Here is a 13,353-nt window from a genome sequence, read left to right as displayed (position 1 = left end):
GCCCATTTCAAGGAATCCGCTCTAGGTTCTCCTCCATCTGTCACTTACACGTTCTGGAGTTCCCTGTTACTACAAAAGGTCCAAAACCCCCAAAGTGACATTTGAAGGGAACGGCTGGTCTGTTAAGCATACTTCATGGTGTCGGGAGCCTTTGCACAGGCTGCTCCCTTTTAGAAAAATCCTTTTGGCTATCTTCCGTTGACCTTCAATTTTTGCTTTTCTTGACTTTCAAAGAGAGCGGAAGTGAAGCCAGGCACAGAAGTGAGGCCGAGGTTTAGAGGAGCACTCAGGGTGGGCTTGGTTTTGTATGTAGGCAACATGCAGATGTGCATCGAAGAAAAAGGACAGAGTCCCTAACTCTGGCAAGGTCCTAGTCCGTTCTACAAGCATCAGCACAGGGATTCTGCTAGGTCCAGAGAGACCACAAAGTCAAGATTTTTTTTTTCTTCTCTAGCAGGAAGCGGACACAGTCAAGGGCCCGTTATCAAGAAACTCAGGAAATGGCAAGACTCATTCATGAGGTCCCCGGTTATGACCAGGATCTAACAGTTCAGATCCATGTAGGTAACTGCTCCACCCCAGCTAGAAGGGTTCAGGGCATGGCACGGGTCAAGTGCAGGGCCTTCACCATGGCTTCATGTAATACAGCAGCTACAATGGCTCAGGGCTTAACCTGGAACCTGAGCCCCACAGTTCTGTATGCGTTGCTGAGGTCACTGTTGCAAAGGGATTCTGGGTTTCTCAAGGGCTTCCCCGCCCCAAAGAAGATTAAGCAAGCCAGTTCTAATCTCATCTCCTATTAAGATGGGAAAACAGACCAGCTCAACAGTGTAGATGAAGGACGTATGTATTAATAATCTTGTCTTCATCAAGAAAGTGCCATCTCAAGCAGTATGGCCTTAAGCATGAACACCTACTCATAGAGCTCACTTGTGTGGCCTGGCTCACAGTACTCGGGAGATGTTGGCTTTTGTCAGTGACTGTCGTTCTCACAGGAGCCTTTCTCCATCTGTAAATTCTGGGTCTGAAAGCGCAGCTGAGCCTAACAGTTCACATGTAGTCCCCAACTGTGGGCCTTACTGGGTGCTGCTGGCAAAAAGGGGCAAAAAAAGCCCTTGATGGCGGAGAAAATCCCACAAGGTCTCTTCCTGAAGACATGGGCAAGAGTAAAAGCAGGAAGGTCCTCTCCCAAACCCATTTGATTTTCTCCTGCCTCTCAAGGACAAACAGAGAACAAGGACTCTTCCAGGCGCTGCCGCCTCCCCCAGCCGTCCCCTGGCCCGACCACCACACAGACAGCAGACTCCCCCTTAAATAGTTGTTTATTGGCAGTGGGCTGGAAAGAGCAATGGAGTTAGCATATACAGACAACACCACACACCAATGTCACGTGGGAGGCAAAGTGATGGGAGAGAGCAGCCTGGAGCCCTGCTGAGGCCCCCCTCTTCGAGAGTGACGGTGGAGGGGCAGGGGCTGGAGTGTTGAGGGGGTCGCCTTAGGACACCTCCGCTTAGTAGGCGTGGTTAGAGATGAAGAGGGACTCGCTGGCTGCAGCCCCGGCCTGACCACTCGGGGTATACTTTCCTTGGCAGGCAAGGCTGTTGGCCTAAGAGGGGAAAGGAGCCAGAGTGAGGTCTCATCAGAATTCCACCTGCCCTGGCACCCTGCCCACCTCCATCCAGTCCCATCCTTACCAGGGCTCGCTTGATGTACTCCTCCTGGGCAGCCTTCAGGTTCTCCTTCTTCCCACCCCAGGCCTTCAGGGCAGAAGCCTGGAGCGCTCGGCCATAGGAGAAGGTCAGGGCCCACGGCTTCAGCAGGGGGCACTTGTTGATGGCGTTGAGGTTGATGGATGCCTCCTCCTCACTCTGGCCTCCGGACAGGAAGGTGATCCCTACCCAGCAAGGATTGAAGTGCAGTTAAGTGGCTGTACGCAAACACCTGGGGTTTGGTAGTCGCTTCTACAATCTGACCAATGGGCTAAGGACTATGGTTGTTGTCCACCTCCCACAGGTCAAGAGGAGGATAAAGCTCTCACCAGTGACAGCAGGGGGCACTGTGCGGCGCAGTGCTGTGACGGTTGCCATGGCAATCTCCTCATGAGAATATTTCTGGGTGCAGGCATGGCCTGGGGTTACCATGTTGGGCTTCAGCAGAGTGCCTTCCAGGTAGATATGATGGTCACTCAGAGCCTTGTACACGGCAGCCAGCACCTAGAGCAGAGCAGGGCCACAGTGGAATTGAGGTGGAGTTGGGGGCGGGGTGGGGACAGAGGTCAGTCCCCAGGCCCGAGGCCCAGCTGCCTAGCCACCACGCCACCCACAAAGGCAGGCACCTTACCTTCTCGGTTACATACTGACAGCGTTTCAAGTCGTGGTCCCCGTCCGGGAGGATCTCAGGCTCCACAATGGGCACGATGCCGTTCTGTGGAGGACAGGGGAGCCATGAGTCCCCCTAACCCGGAGCCCACCTGCAGCTCTCCGCAGCCATCAGCCAAGACCTTTTGTCCATGACAGAAACTCACGGCTTCACAGCCTGCAGCGGACCTCAGGAGACAGGGATCTCCTCTGAGCCATCCCCACAATCATACCCCCACCCCACCCCGGCTCACAGGGCCCTCGGGTGTCCTCCATGGGCCCAAGCCTGACGCTTGCTGAGGCTCCAGAACAGCTGCCTTGGATGCAGGTGTGGTATGTATCCTGACAGATGAGCAGCAGGCTAGCTGACGTTCTGGAACCAAAGCAGGTGGGAGGTGGCCTGCTGGGGACCCACCAGCCCACCTGCTGGCAGATGCTGGCGTAACGGGCCAGAACATTGGCATTTTCCATGATGGCAAGGGCTGAGGGGGTGTGTTCCCCAATCTTCAGCACACAGCGCCACTTGGCAAAGTCAGCTCCGTCCTTCTTGTACTGGGCACAGCGCTCGGACAGCCCATCCAGCCCTGGAGTGGGTACAGAGGAGTCAGAGCATGGCAGAGGAGGGGGGCAGGTGGCAGCCAGAGGGGTCAGGCCTGGAATGGGTTGGTCTGGAGGGCAGGGAGCGGAGCAGTTTCTCACCTTGGGTGGTAGTCTCGCCGTTTGTTCCTGCCAGGGGCACCACGCCCTTGTCCACCTGTTGGGAGTTAGGGGGGTGTGATTAACAATGTGAGATGAGGAAGTGCCCTCGAGCACTGCACTCTGCCCTCACCTTCCTCAACCTGAGCGGTAGGTACCTCGCTTTGCAAACGTTTTCACGTAGTCACAATACTTGATCCCAGGAGGTTTTAGAAAATACATGGGGATGTGATCAGAGCGAGCCTGGGCTCCTAGTCATTACTAACCCGGTGAGCCACACGCATCATGCCTTGAGTTTCTGGTTTTGGTCTGTACGACGGAAGAATACTGGGCTGAGAATTACAAGGATTAAAAATGCCAAGCAGGAGCACGTATCTGGCTCAGCCAGTGGAGCCTGTGTCTTCTGATCTCAGGTTGGCTGGGAGTTTGAGCCCCACAAAGAATGTAGGGCTTACTTTAAAAAAAAAAAAAAAAAAGCCAACAGATCCTCTAAGTTTCTCACTCTTCACATACGCTTTGGCAGTGACCTGGGGCAGACCCCCAACCCGACGCCCGCCCCAGCACAGCCTGCAACTCTGGCCTTCTCTCCCCCATCTGCGTCACCTCTCGCACCCCGAGACCCCGCCCCCTCACCTTGATGCCCACAACACCGCCCTTGGATTTGATAACTTGGGGGAAGGGACGCCCATCATCTGTCTTCTGGTACAGGGTCTCGTGGAAGAGGATGACGCCCCCGATGCAGGGGTTCACGCGGTCATCAGCGGTCAGCAGCAACTGGCGGTAGAAGCGGCGGTTCTCCTCTGTGTTCTCAGTGCCGATGGACTGCAGCCGCTTGGCGATGCTCCCTGCAAAGGGGCAGCACGTGGAAATAAGGGGTCAGCCGGTCACCCTCGACCCTAGGCACTCCTCCTCCTGCGTCCTGCCCATACCAGTGGACTCATCTGCAGCCAGGATGCCCTTGCCCGGAGCCACGATGCGGTGAGCGATGTCAGAAAGCTCCTTCTTCTGCTCCGGGGTCAGTGCTGGGTATTGGTAAGGCATGATGCCGGTCGGTTCCTGTGCAGAGGCAGCAGACGGGGAGGACTGGTTAGCTGGGTCTCATGTGGTCTCCCGACCAGCAGGACAGGACCCCTCTCCTGGAAGTCCAGACAAAAGTTCCCTACCTCCCCTGCTCCACACTGGCAGGTTTCTGGCCACTTGCTGTCCCCAGCCCTCCCCTGCACCCAACTTCCCTATACTAGGCCTGCCTCCGGTACCTTTCCTAACTCTGTCTGTTGCTGGGTGTTTCCCAGCTGTGGGTGGGGTTGCGTACTGGCATCTGGGGCAATGCAATAGGCCAGAGCCATAGACAGTCGGGTCATGTAGAAGCCGGACCCTTCTTGCAAGCGCTCTGCCATGGGGTCACTTTGCCTAGAAGCAGAACCGAACCGGAGTATTTTAGAATTTAGAGAGGGCACACAGGCAGAGGGCCCAACCCAAGGGCCCAGAAAAGGGAAAGTTCAGTGCTTCAAGTCCCACAGCACAAGGGCCAGAGCCGAGATTTAGAACCCAAATCCTCTGGTCAGGGCCTTCCAATCCACCCAGGATCCCAGGGCTGGCCCAGGCTCCAAAGCCTCAAGGACACCCCAAGGTCAAGCTTCTCCCCCCAGGGTTGGGAAGAGTGTTCAAAGAAAGGGCAGTTCAATAATCAGAAGCCAAGGAAAGGGCAGCCGAGGAAGCCCAGCCCAGGGTGGCGTTAGGAGGAAGGTTTGCCCATCTCACTGCTCATACAGGTTGAGAAATGGTAGCGAAGCAAGCGGCCCACCCCTTCCCCAGAAAAGGCTCCAGTCGGCTCGCACCGCCGCAGCTGCTCCAGGCTCACAATCAAGGTCACCCAATAAGGAAAGACACGGGAAGTGTTAACGGGGCATCAGGCGCCTCCATGGGGTTCCCCCCTCGTCGGGGGCGCCCACCCCCCAGCGCAGGGCCCAACCACGCTCTCCGGAACCCTCAGGCAGTCTGGGAGCTGGCCCCCTCCCCTCGCTGCCTCTTCGGACCCCCGCAGAGGCGGAGGAGCCGGAAGGCTTAGCACCTGGGGTCCGAGCAAGAGGAGGACAGAGAATGGCCCTCCATCGCGCCCGGCTTCCTCCCCGCGCCATGACTCAGCGCGCGGAGCCGCTGCATTGCGCAGCACACCGAGCTCGGCTGGAGAAGGCTGCGGAGCCCGGGCCGGGAGCCTACGTGTAGGTGCGAGCGGGGAGGGCGCGACGCTGGGCCCGAGCTGCGTGGGGGAGATGGGGTCGGGCTGCCGACTGCCCCCAGGGTCCTCCTCTCCGGGCCCTGACCTTCGCACGTGGCGAGGGGCGCTCACCTGGCACGGGAGGGGGCGGACGTGCGGCGGCGGAGGGCGGCGGAGGGCGGCGCGCGGGCGAGCGCACGAACGGAGGGAACGCGACGGTCGTCACCAGGGCTCTGGTTCTGCGGCGCGTTCCAGCAGGAACGCGGCCGACTCGGCTCCCGAGGGGGCGGCGCAGGGGGCGGGAGGAGGGAGGTGGCGCCGGGCTTTATAAAGGCGCCGCGCCAGCCTCCGCCGGTGATTTTCCGTGAAGGGGGCCGGAGGCGCCCTGGCGTCCAATGGCAGGCGCGGAGCTGTGCAGAGGCCGCCCCCGAAAGGCGAAGCCCGGAGGCGGCGCTTGGGCGGGGACAGCTCGGCGAGCACACGATCCCGCCCCCGGCCCCCTAGGACGTGACTCGGGCCACATCCTGCGGGCCGCCTGGGCCCCCGCGTCCCTCCCCCTCCCTCCCTCCTCCTTCCCCCTCCCCCCCCCCAGTTGGCGCGTTCGGGGGCACCGTGACTCAGCCGATTCGGGGACCGGAGGGGATGGGGCGTGGGGGAAGCGGGTGCAAGAGCCTGGAAAGACGGAGGCTCAGCCTCCCCGCCCCAGGCCCGGCCGGGTGGCGCGGGGCAGCCCCCGCTTCCGGCCTGCGCCGAAGGCCGCGCGTGTCACCCCGGGGCGGGCCCAGAGGTCGGGCGTCGGCCGGCCTCGCCCGTACGCTGCCCTTGCGGGCTCCGCGGCGCGGGGCCGCCCCTCCCAGGATGGCCAGCCCGGACGGAAGAGCGGCGGCTCCCGTGGTCCTCCCGGAGTCCGAGAGGGCGGCGGGGCCGTGGTTCCCGGGCCCCCCCCCTCGCGGGTGTAGGCGCCGCGGCCGCGCCCGTCCCGCCGGCCCCGCCACGCGTGCGCAGGTCTCTCCGCCGCGGCCCGCACCGACCGGCCCCGACCGGCCCGCGGCAGCCACCGCTCGCCCCAGCAAGTCTGGGGATGTGGCGCCAGAGGGCCTGCGAAGACGTCTCCCCGGAATGTGACTTCCCCGTGCAAATCAGATCTGTCCCTAGCTGGTTAGTCCCCGACGCATTTTGAACCCCTCATCCTATCGGCCAGGTTTCCCCTCCTAAACCGGACCCATTAAGCCCGACCCCGACCCCATCCCTGCTGGGTCCCGCCGCCAGCGCCCACCTGCGAGGAGGCAGAAGAAGCGGGCAGGGCCTGGTCAGCAGCGAGTGAGCCCGGCCGCTCCCGGGCTGGGTTATAAGGCCGCTCCTGCCCTCCCCCCAGCCCATGTCCCCAACTTCCCCCGGTGCCCTCTGCCCTTTCCTTGCCACGGATCCCCTGGCAGGGACCTATATTTAGGGAAACCTGAAGCCCCTGACATTCATGCCAGCGTGGGGCCTACAGTGAGGAAAGGAAGCCCTGGGGCTGCCCTAGTTGGGGCGCACCCCTGCCCACTCGCCAGTACCTTAGAGGAAATTTTCTTGGAAATCCAGCCTGAAGCCCTCAGAGGTGGTCAAGAGAAATCGATCTCTGCACAGGGATCTGTGGGGAGGGAGAAGAGGAAAGGAGCCTGGGATCTGTGGCCCTCCCGGCCGCCTTCTCTAGCCTCCCGCCCCTCTGGGCCCTGAAGGAGGCTCTTCTGATTCTGGGGAGACCATTCCTTTGGCCGGGAGAGCAGATGCAGGCATGACACTCACCGAGAATCCACAGCAAGGTGTGGCTGGGGCAGCCCTATATCCTCATACTGCAGGTTCAAGTCTGTCCCATAGGTGGTCTGTGGTGAGCAGTGTCTCCCACCTCACCTTCAATGATAACGGTTTACATGGAGAGGAGGATAGGCCCGTGGGGTCCTCTGCCAGAGTGCTAGCCCCTCTCCCTCCTGGCCCTCCAAAGGACAGTCCAAATGGCCAAGGGCTCTCTGAGTCCTGCTCTGCTGGGAGCCAGGCTCTGCACAGCCCAATGAGCTAGCCAGGCCATATGTGGTTCCAGGGGCCTGGAGAAAGGTGCCTGGAGGCCCCGTCAGGGAACGGGGCGTGGGGGCCCCGGGGGTTGGCCACTCTCCAAGGGGCAAGGACTCCGGGTCCTCATCGGATCTTGATCTCAAAGCAGAGACAGTTGAGGCTCTGGCAGTCAGGCAGCTGGCAGGCGCAGGCGCAGTCACAGAGCGGGCAGCAGCGAGGGCAGCGGGGGGCCCAACCCTGAGGGAGGGAGAGAGGGGCGGGGAGGTGAGCAGGGAGAAAGACAACCAGTCCCCTAAGCTGTTTCCCTCTCCAGGGAGAAAGGAACAGAGAGGCCTGGGAAGCCACATTTGCCCAGTGGAACAGAGGGTACCACCTACTACTCTTGGGAACAGATCAATTCCCTGCGCTGTTGGGACATGAACAGGGAGGCAGCGTTCCAAACAACCGAGTCCAGGAGCTGGAAGACATTATTCGGCGGCGGGGGGGGGGGGGGGGGGGAAGAGGGGTGTGTGTCTTTCCTTCTTCCCCTTTTAAAGGCAAGGAGACTGAGAAACCAAGTAATCCTGTTCCATGAAGTCCTGACATTCCGCTCAAAGCTGGTTCTGCTGTATCCCTGTGGCCTCACTCAGTTCCCAGGGAGCAAATGGGGGAGAGCACACACAGATTTTCCTTCCATGACAACAAGAACCTGGTTCTGTTTTCTTCCTCGGTGTGAGACCGAACTGCAGGACCCCGCCCATTATTTCTGAGTGTCGGCTCCCTGCAAGGCACAGACTGTAATCATGAATGATTCTGAAAAATCTCAGTTGTCTTTGAAAATGGTAACTGGCAGATTTTTAAAAAAATGTTTCCGAGAGCCACAACTCTTTTATTTATCAGAACCTTGCATGGAGACCTCTTTCCAAAAGAGGGAGCGGAGGCTCAGAGACGGAGATCCCCCATGACTCCACTGCCTCCCAGGCCCAGAGCTATCACCTTCTGCAGGGACAGGGGACAGCTCGTCTCCTATCCCCGTTGAGCAAGCACGAAGACTCACCCTCTGCAGGTACATGAGGCACGAGTGAATGCCCAATGAATGGAGCAATCAAAGCGTTTTCCCCTCTTTGGGAAAAGAGAGAACTCCTCAGCTCCCGGGGGAAAAAGAAGGGTCTGTCTCTTGGGGAATAGGACTGCGTGCCCTTCATGACAAGAAGAGAGAACTGGTCTATTTCAACCTACTCCTCTCCTGCCCAGCGACGGGGGTGATCCGCCACTGCTTCATGCATGGACTGGAGCCCGGCCAAGCGGCTGGAGTGGGACACACCCAGGATGCGCCAGGATATTGGCTCCTTGAGGCCTGAGGCCCAGCTAGCTGGCAGCCACAGTTGCACGGCTCAATCAGATGCCAGGCCAAGCCAAGAATAGGGGAATGACCTTTGCAACAGCTGAGGTTTGGGGGTGCGGTGTCAGATGACTGCGGAGATCAGATATCACTAGGGGCTCCAGTGAGGGAAGGGGAGCTGCTGGAGAGAGGGACAGGGGTCTGAACTGGGCTGGCGTGGCCTTCAGCAGGACTGTCTCCCAAGGAGGAGACTGGAAGCCCCATGGCAGAAGGGGGAGTGAAGCGGTTTCCTTGTATCTGATGAGGGGGTGGTTTGGGGCATCCCTGGGGAGTCCCAGTTTGGGAAGAAGTGGGCTCTGTGGGTTTGGGGGGGCCACACCGTCATTCCGTGTGCGGCGCTGTGTGCTCTGCCACCCTCACCTCGGAGAGAGGGAATTAAAAGCATTTCTGGGCTCTGCCCACTGGAAAGGTTTAGAGCGAGTCATTAATAACTGTCTAATGGATTTCTCGACTCTCACAAGCGGCCATGTGGCTTCTGGAAGGAATCTGCTACTTCAGTACATAAACAAGAATGCCACAAGCCTGTTAACCCTTGTGTGCCTCTTGAGACTCTACAGCTTCGGCTTGGATTCCCTTTCCCCGGATTTTTGCAACGCTGTGGTGTCCAGAGCTCAGGCCTGGATTTGAACCAAATGCATGCCCACCTTGGGCCTGCTCATGTTCTGAGCCTGTTTGGTCATCTCTGAAACAAGTAAGAATGCCTGCTTCAGAGGCTCACGGCGGGGAATCAGTGGAAGGAACTGAGCCCGCTGCCTAGTACATACCGAGCACTCGAGAAAAGGAAGGGATTCTTGCCACAGCTCTCCATGGATCCCTTGCCCCAGCCTGACCTCCTGGGTGGGGGGCCCAGAGGCCTGGCTTTGTGTCTGTCTCCTCCACGTCTCTGATCACACACAGGGCTGAGACCCAGCAATCTCACTATATACCACCTCATTTCTCCTGCTCTAGTGTAACTGCCCACTTCTTCCTCTCTGTCTTTTGCTGCAATGGAAGCCCTATGTGGGTTGGGGCCAGGTCCAGGTTGTTTTGCAGAGCCCCTAGGGCCTGGCACCGGGCCCTGGTGATGACTGCGTAGATCCTTAAGTAGGTGAAGGAGTGGGTGAATGAGCGCGATCTCTGCCACTTGCTTGGCGAAAACAGCAGGGCAGGCAGGTGTCTCCCCCAGAGAGGAAGAGAAACTCGGGTTTGCATCCTAGCCTGGGCCTCAGGTAAGTCACTCCAGCCCCTGGAAGCCCGTTTCTAACAGCTGTCAAGTAGACAAGAGCCTTGTCCTATTTGTGGTTGTTACTGTTACTATAAGGAAACTGAAGAACAGATATTTTACTGTACTTCGTGCAAAGACAGCTCAAAGACAAGACGATCCTGCCCTGTGGCCATTCTAGAATCCTTCCTTCCTGGTGCTGGCAGAAGCCAGGTAGATCAGGTCCTAGAGTGTGCAGGTCTGCAATCCCCTGCACCTTATTCCATTGTCACCCTGCCCGAGCAGAGGCCCGGACGGACAAGAGGAGGCAAGGGACCGCATACCCTGGACAAGGGGCCATAAATCGTTTTGTAATTGAGCATTTCCTATAAAATAGGGATTTTTTAGGACCCAGGGTTGTCTTTTCCCTCTTCGGCCCCTTATCCTCATCCTGGGCTCCCTTTCCAAGCTACCCCAGGAAAACAGAAGAAAACTCTATTTTATTTATTTTTTTTTTTTAAGAGAAGAGCCTCTGGTCCTGTAATTTCCTTTAAGACTCAAAACATCTCCTAGGAATTTGACCAACTACAGTGAGCCCAAGTTATGAATTCGCTTAATCATTGATGCTCCCTCTTTCCTCCTGGGCAAGGTCACCACTTCAAGGGCACGAGCGTCCCTGCCTAAATCAGAGCCTAAAATAGGAAGGTGGTCAACTCCATTCACCGTCTTTCAACCCACAAAAACGAAAGTGGCCTGTCCTCCGGGAGCCAGGCTTCTCCCCGAGGACTGTTTCGACACACAATGGAGCAATTCGCTGTGCTAGCCTCTGCTGTGTAACATTGTAGAAGTGACCAAACCTCCCGCAGCCAACTCCTCCCCGCCCCGCAAAGAGAGGACAGAAATACTTACCTGTCTACATACACAGGCGCAGGACGGTTGGCGGTGGCGGGGAGGGGGGTGTCAAGGTGTGATGTCAAGTCAAAAAGGCAAGTAGCAGAAGGGATGAAAGAGTATCTGCGGCAGGACCCCATCTTTGCCAAATACTGGCAGGTAACAGAGCAGGGACAGCTGTCTGTTAGTACACGAGGGGCATACACAAAATGTAGCTGCCTTGGTTAGCGAGCTTTTTTCTACGCTGGTGCTTTCTATGTATTTCTACATGCACACTTTGTAATCAATGCTTTTCATACTCAGAACTATACGTATCCAGGTTTTTAAAAATACCGAGCTCTCGGGGCTGTTGAGTAAATGGTAATGTCCATAAGGGAGCACGGGATCTGCGGCATTGTCCTCACTCGGTGAACGGAGGCGCTCTGGGCTGGGCTGATTTTTCTTTTAACCACCATCTTCAGAACCCCGTATGCCCTTCAGGTTACACACCTGCCCCCAGCTGCCACCCTTGTTTTCTTTTCTCCAAGTAGCTTGTGGCACCAGAGAGTATGTAATATGCTGCCGTTTGAGGTGTCTTTGGCTGTCTCCCCACTGACCCAGTCCCCAGAACTGAGCCCAGCCCAAAGCAGATGCTCAGCAATCCATGTTTGTTGACCACCACCAACAAAAGAATGCCCAGAGAGGGCCCAGGGCAGGGCTCGGATGGGAACTCACAGCTTCCGTGGGCTGGGGGCAGCAGGCATCCAGGCAGTGGGCTGGGCTGGGCAGAGGGAAGTCACAGGCTTCTGCACAGGTCCAGCAATAGTCCTGGGGCCTAGAGGCCCCTTGCTTCCTGCAGGGGGAGCTGCAGTCGGCACAGCAGCCCTGGGCCTAGGTAGGAGATGGAAGGGGGTTCAGACCTGAGCCAGATGGTGGGAGGACGTGGGGGCGGGTGGGAAGACACGGGGGGGGGGGGGGGGGGGGGCGGCGGGTGGGAAGACACAACTGCTAGGGGCAGATGCAGGGACTAAACAGCATAGGAGCCTCAGGGTAAAGGCCTGCAGATGAGGGCACTGGCGGCCCATTTCCTCTTCCCCGGAGCCCACCCGTTGGCCTCCACCAGGCCCCTCACCAGCAGGCAGTGCCTAGTCAGCAGCACGACGCCGAGCAGCAACAAATAGATGCCCACAGCGATGAACACGATGGCAGGGACGGGGAGCAGCAGGGAAGGACTGCTGATGGGAGCCGGGGTTGGATTCCACGGGCTAGAGGCGGCCTGGACAAGCACAGGAGGAAGAGGTGACAAGGAGGTGGAGGGGGCTGTGGGGAACACAGAAACACCAGGAGGGACAACCTGACCGGCCGGAGCTGGTTGGGATGAGGGGAGGAACAGCCCCTGGATGAGGGGCATTCATTCATCAGGCCTACACGCTCTTGTTTCCCAAATTCCCATCCCCATCTCAGGCCCATCCGGATCTGTGGGTCATTTGAGAATTTTCCAAGACTTGTTGATCTTGCTCTCAAAATGCCTCTCCATAGGTACCTATTATCTCTGACTCCTCGGCTCTAGGGTGCCACCCCTCAGGTGACGTTACTGTTCCCCAAGGGTCTTCCGACTTGCAATCTTGCCCCCTTCCACACCAGCTGTGTTGCGTACCCTCCCTTCCTTACAATCCATCAACGGCTCCCACTGACTCAGTCCAAACTTATCTCAGCGCCTAAGCCCCAATCCAGCCCTGCCTCCCCCTCCCTCCCTCCCTCCCCCTCTATACTCCAGCCAGACTGAAGTCCTAGCAGCTCCCCAAACGTCTAGGCGCCCTCCCACGCCCGAGTCTCTGCCCCGGCTGTTCCCCCAGCCCGAGATGCCTTTCCTCCTCGGTTACGATTACGAGGCAAGCGTCTCGTCCCGCCAGAAGAGCGGAAACGTGCTCTGCCCGCGAGGGCTATCTATCCCGGGCACGCTCTCCCAGCGCCGGTCCTGAGCTCGCAGGGTCTCTGTTGGGAAAACAGTCCCCTCTCCAGTCTGCGCTGGGGCAGGAAGTGACCTTCAGGCCCCGAGGGGGCCGCTGCAAGAAAGGGTGAGGGGCCCGGGACTCACGTCCATGGGTCAGGACAGCGCCGTCAGTCCAGGACCTGCAAGCAGAGAAAGTCCGGGTCTCGGAGGCTGAGAGGGGCCATCGGACCGGGCGTGCCCACTACCCAGCCCCCCAGCTCCCACTTGGAGAAACTGAAGCCGAACATCGTCCTGGTCCGGACAGTGGGGGGTCAGGGGCCCGGGGAGGCGTCCCCCTCGCAGGCCCCAGGCTGACCCTGGCCACACCCCCGGCTGTCCCCGCTCCCTGGCTCCCTCCGGGGACCGGTCCCCAGCACCTGCACCCTCGGGGCCGGGGGGACAGTTCGCGGATTCCGCGCGGCGCTCGTCCAAGGGGCCGCGGCGGCGGCACCGCCCAGAAGCTCCCGCGGCTTCTGGCCGTTGCCATGGCGACCCGAGCGCCGCTCCTACGGCGGCCGCCGAGACCCAAATTCCTTCTCGCGGCCGCGCGTCGCTCTGCCCGGGCTAGATCCGGGGCGGCCCCCGCCTCGCTTCGCCGCGGCCGGC

General features: G+C 59.1%; 2 protein-coding genes across 6 annotated transcripts; both read right to left on the bottom strand.

Moving 5' to 3' along the window:
• Window positions 1-1,304: 1,304 nt before the first annotated feature.
• Window positions 1,305-6,654, bottom strand: ALDOA (aldolase, fructose-bisphosphate A). Of its 3 annotated transcripts, none has more exons than XM_059155693.1 (9): window positions 6,548-6,654; window positions 3,983-4,109; window positions 3,687-3,898; window positions 3,057-3,111; window positions 2,781-2,941; window positions 2,341-2,424; window positions 2,039-2,213; window positions 1,695-1,894; window positions 1,305-1,606 (listed from the first exon to the last, which is right to left on the bottom strand). In XM_059155693.1, the coding sequence occupies exons 2-9, from the start codon at window positions 4,092-4,094 to the stop codon at window positions 1,511-1,513; spliced, it is 1,095 nt and encodes a 364-aa protein (XP_059011676.1). In that variant the 5' UTR covers window positions 4,095-4,109; window positions 6,548-6,654; the 3' UTR covers window positions 1,305-1,510. The 3 variants fall into 3 exon arrangements, with proteins under 3 accessions (XP_059011676.1, XP_059011675.1, XP_059011674.1); XM_059155692.1 differs by lacking the exon at window positions 6,548-6,654 and adding an exon at window positions 5,404-5,588; XM_059155691.1 differs by lacking the exon at window positions 6,548-6,654 and adding an exon at window positions 4,310-4,463.
• A 169-nt stretch (window positions 6,655-6,823) lies between these two features.
• On the bottom strand, window positions 6,824-13,244 carry LOC131820136 (keratin-associated protein 10-11). 3 transcript variants are annotated; one of them, XM_059155705.1, is made up of 7 exons: window positions 13,125-13,244; window positions 12,853-12,887; window positions 11,887-12,030; window positions 11,490-11,645; window positions 10,794-10,927; window positions 7,060-7,560; window positions 6,824-6,904 (listed from the first exon to the last, which is right to left on the bottom strand). In XM_059155705.1, the coding sequence occupies exons 2-6, from the start codon at window positions 12,856-12,858 to the stop codon at window positions 7,167-7,169; spliced, it is 834 nt and encodes a 277-aa protein (XP_059011688.1). In that variant the 5' UTR covers window positions 12,859-12,887; window positions 13,125-13,244; the 3' UTR covers window positions 6,824-6,904; window positions 7,060-7,166. The 3 variants fall into 3 exon arrangements, with proteins under 3 accessions (XP_059011688.1, XP_059011689.1, XP_059011690.1); XM_059155706.1 differs by lacking the exon at window positions 11,887-12,030; XM_059155707.1 differs by lacking the exon at window positions 10,794-10,927 and having other exon boundaries at window positions 13,125-13,243.
• Between the last annotated feature and the right edge of the window lie 109 nt (window positions 13,245-13,353).

The sequence above is a fragment of the Mustela lutreola genome, chromosome 17 (genome assembly GCF_030435805.1).
Source record: "Mustela lutreola isolate mMusLut2 chromosome 17, mMusLut2.pri, whole genome shotgun sequence".
Taxonomy (NCBI): Eukaryota; Metazoa; Chordata; class Mammalia; order Carnivora; family Mustelidae; genus Mustela; species Mustela lutreola.
Note: the sequence above shows the minus strand (reverse complement) of the source record. Positions and strands in the feature narration are given on the sequence as shown.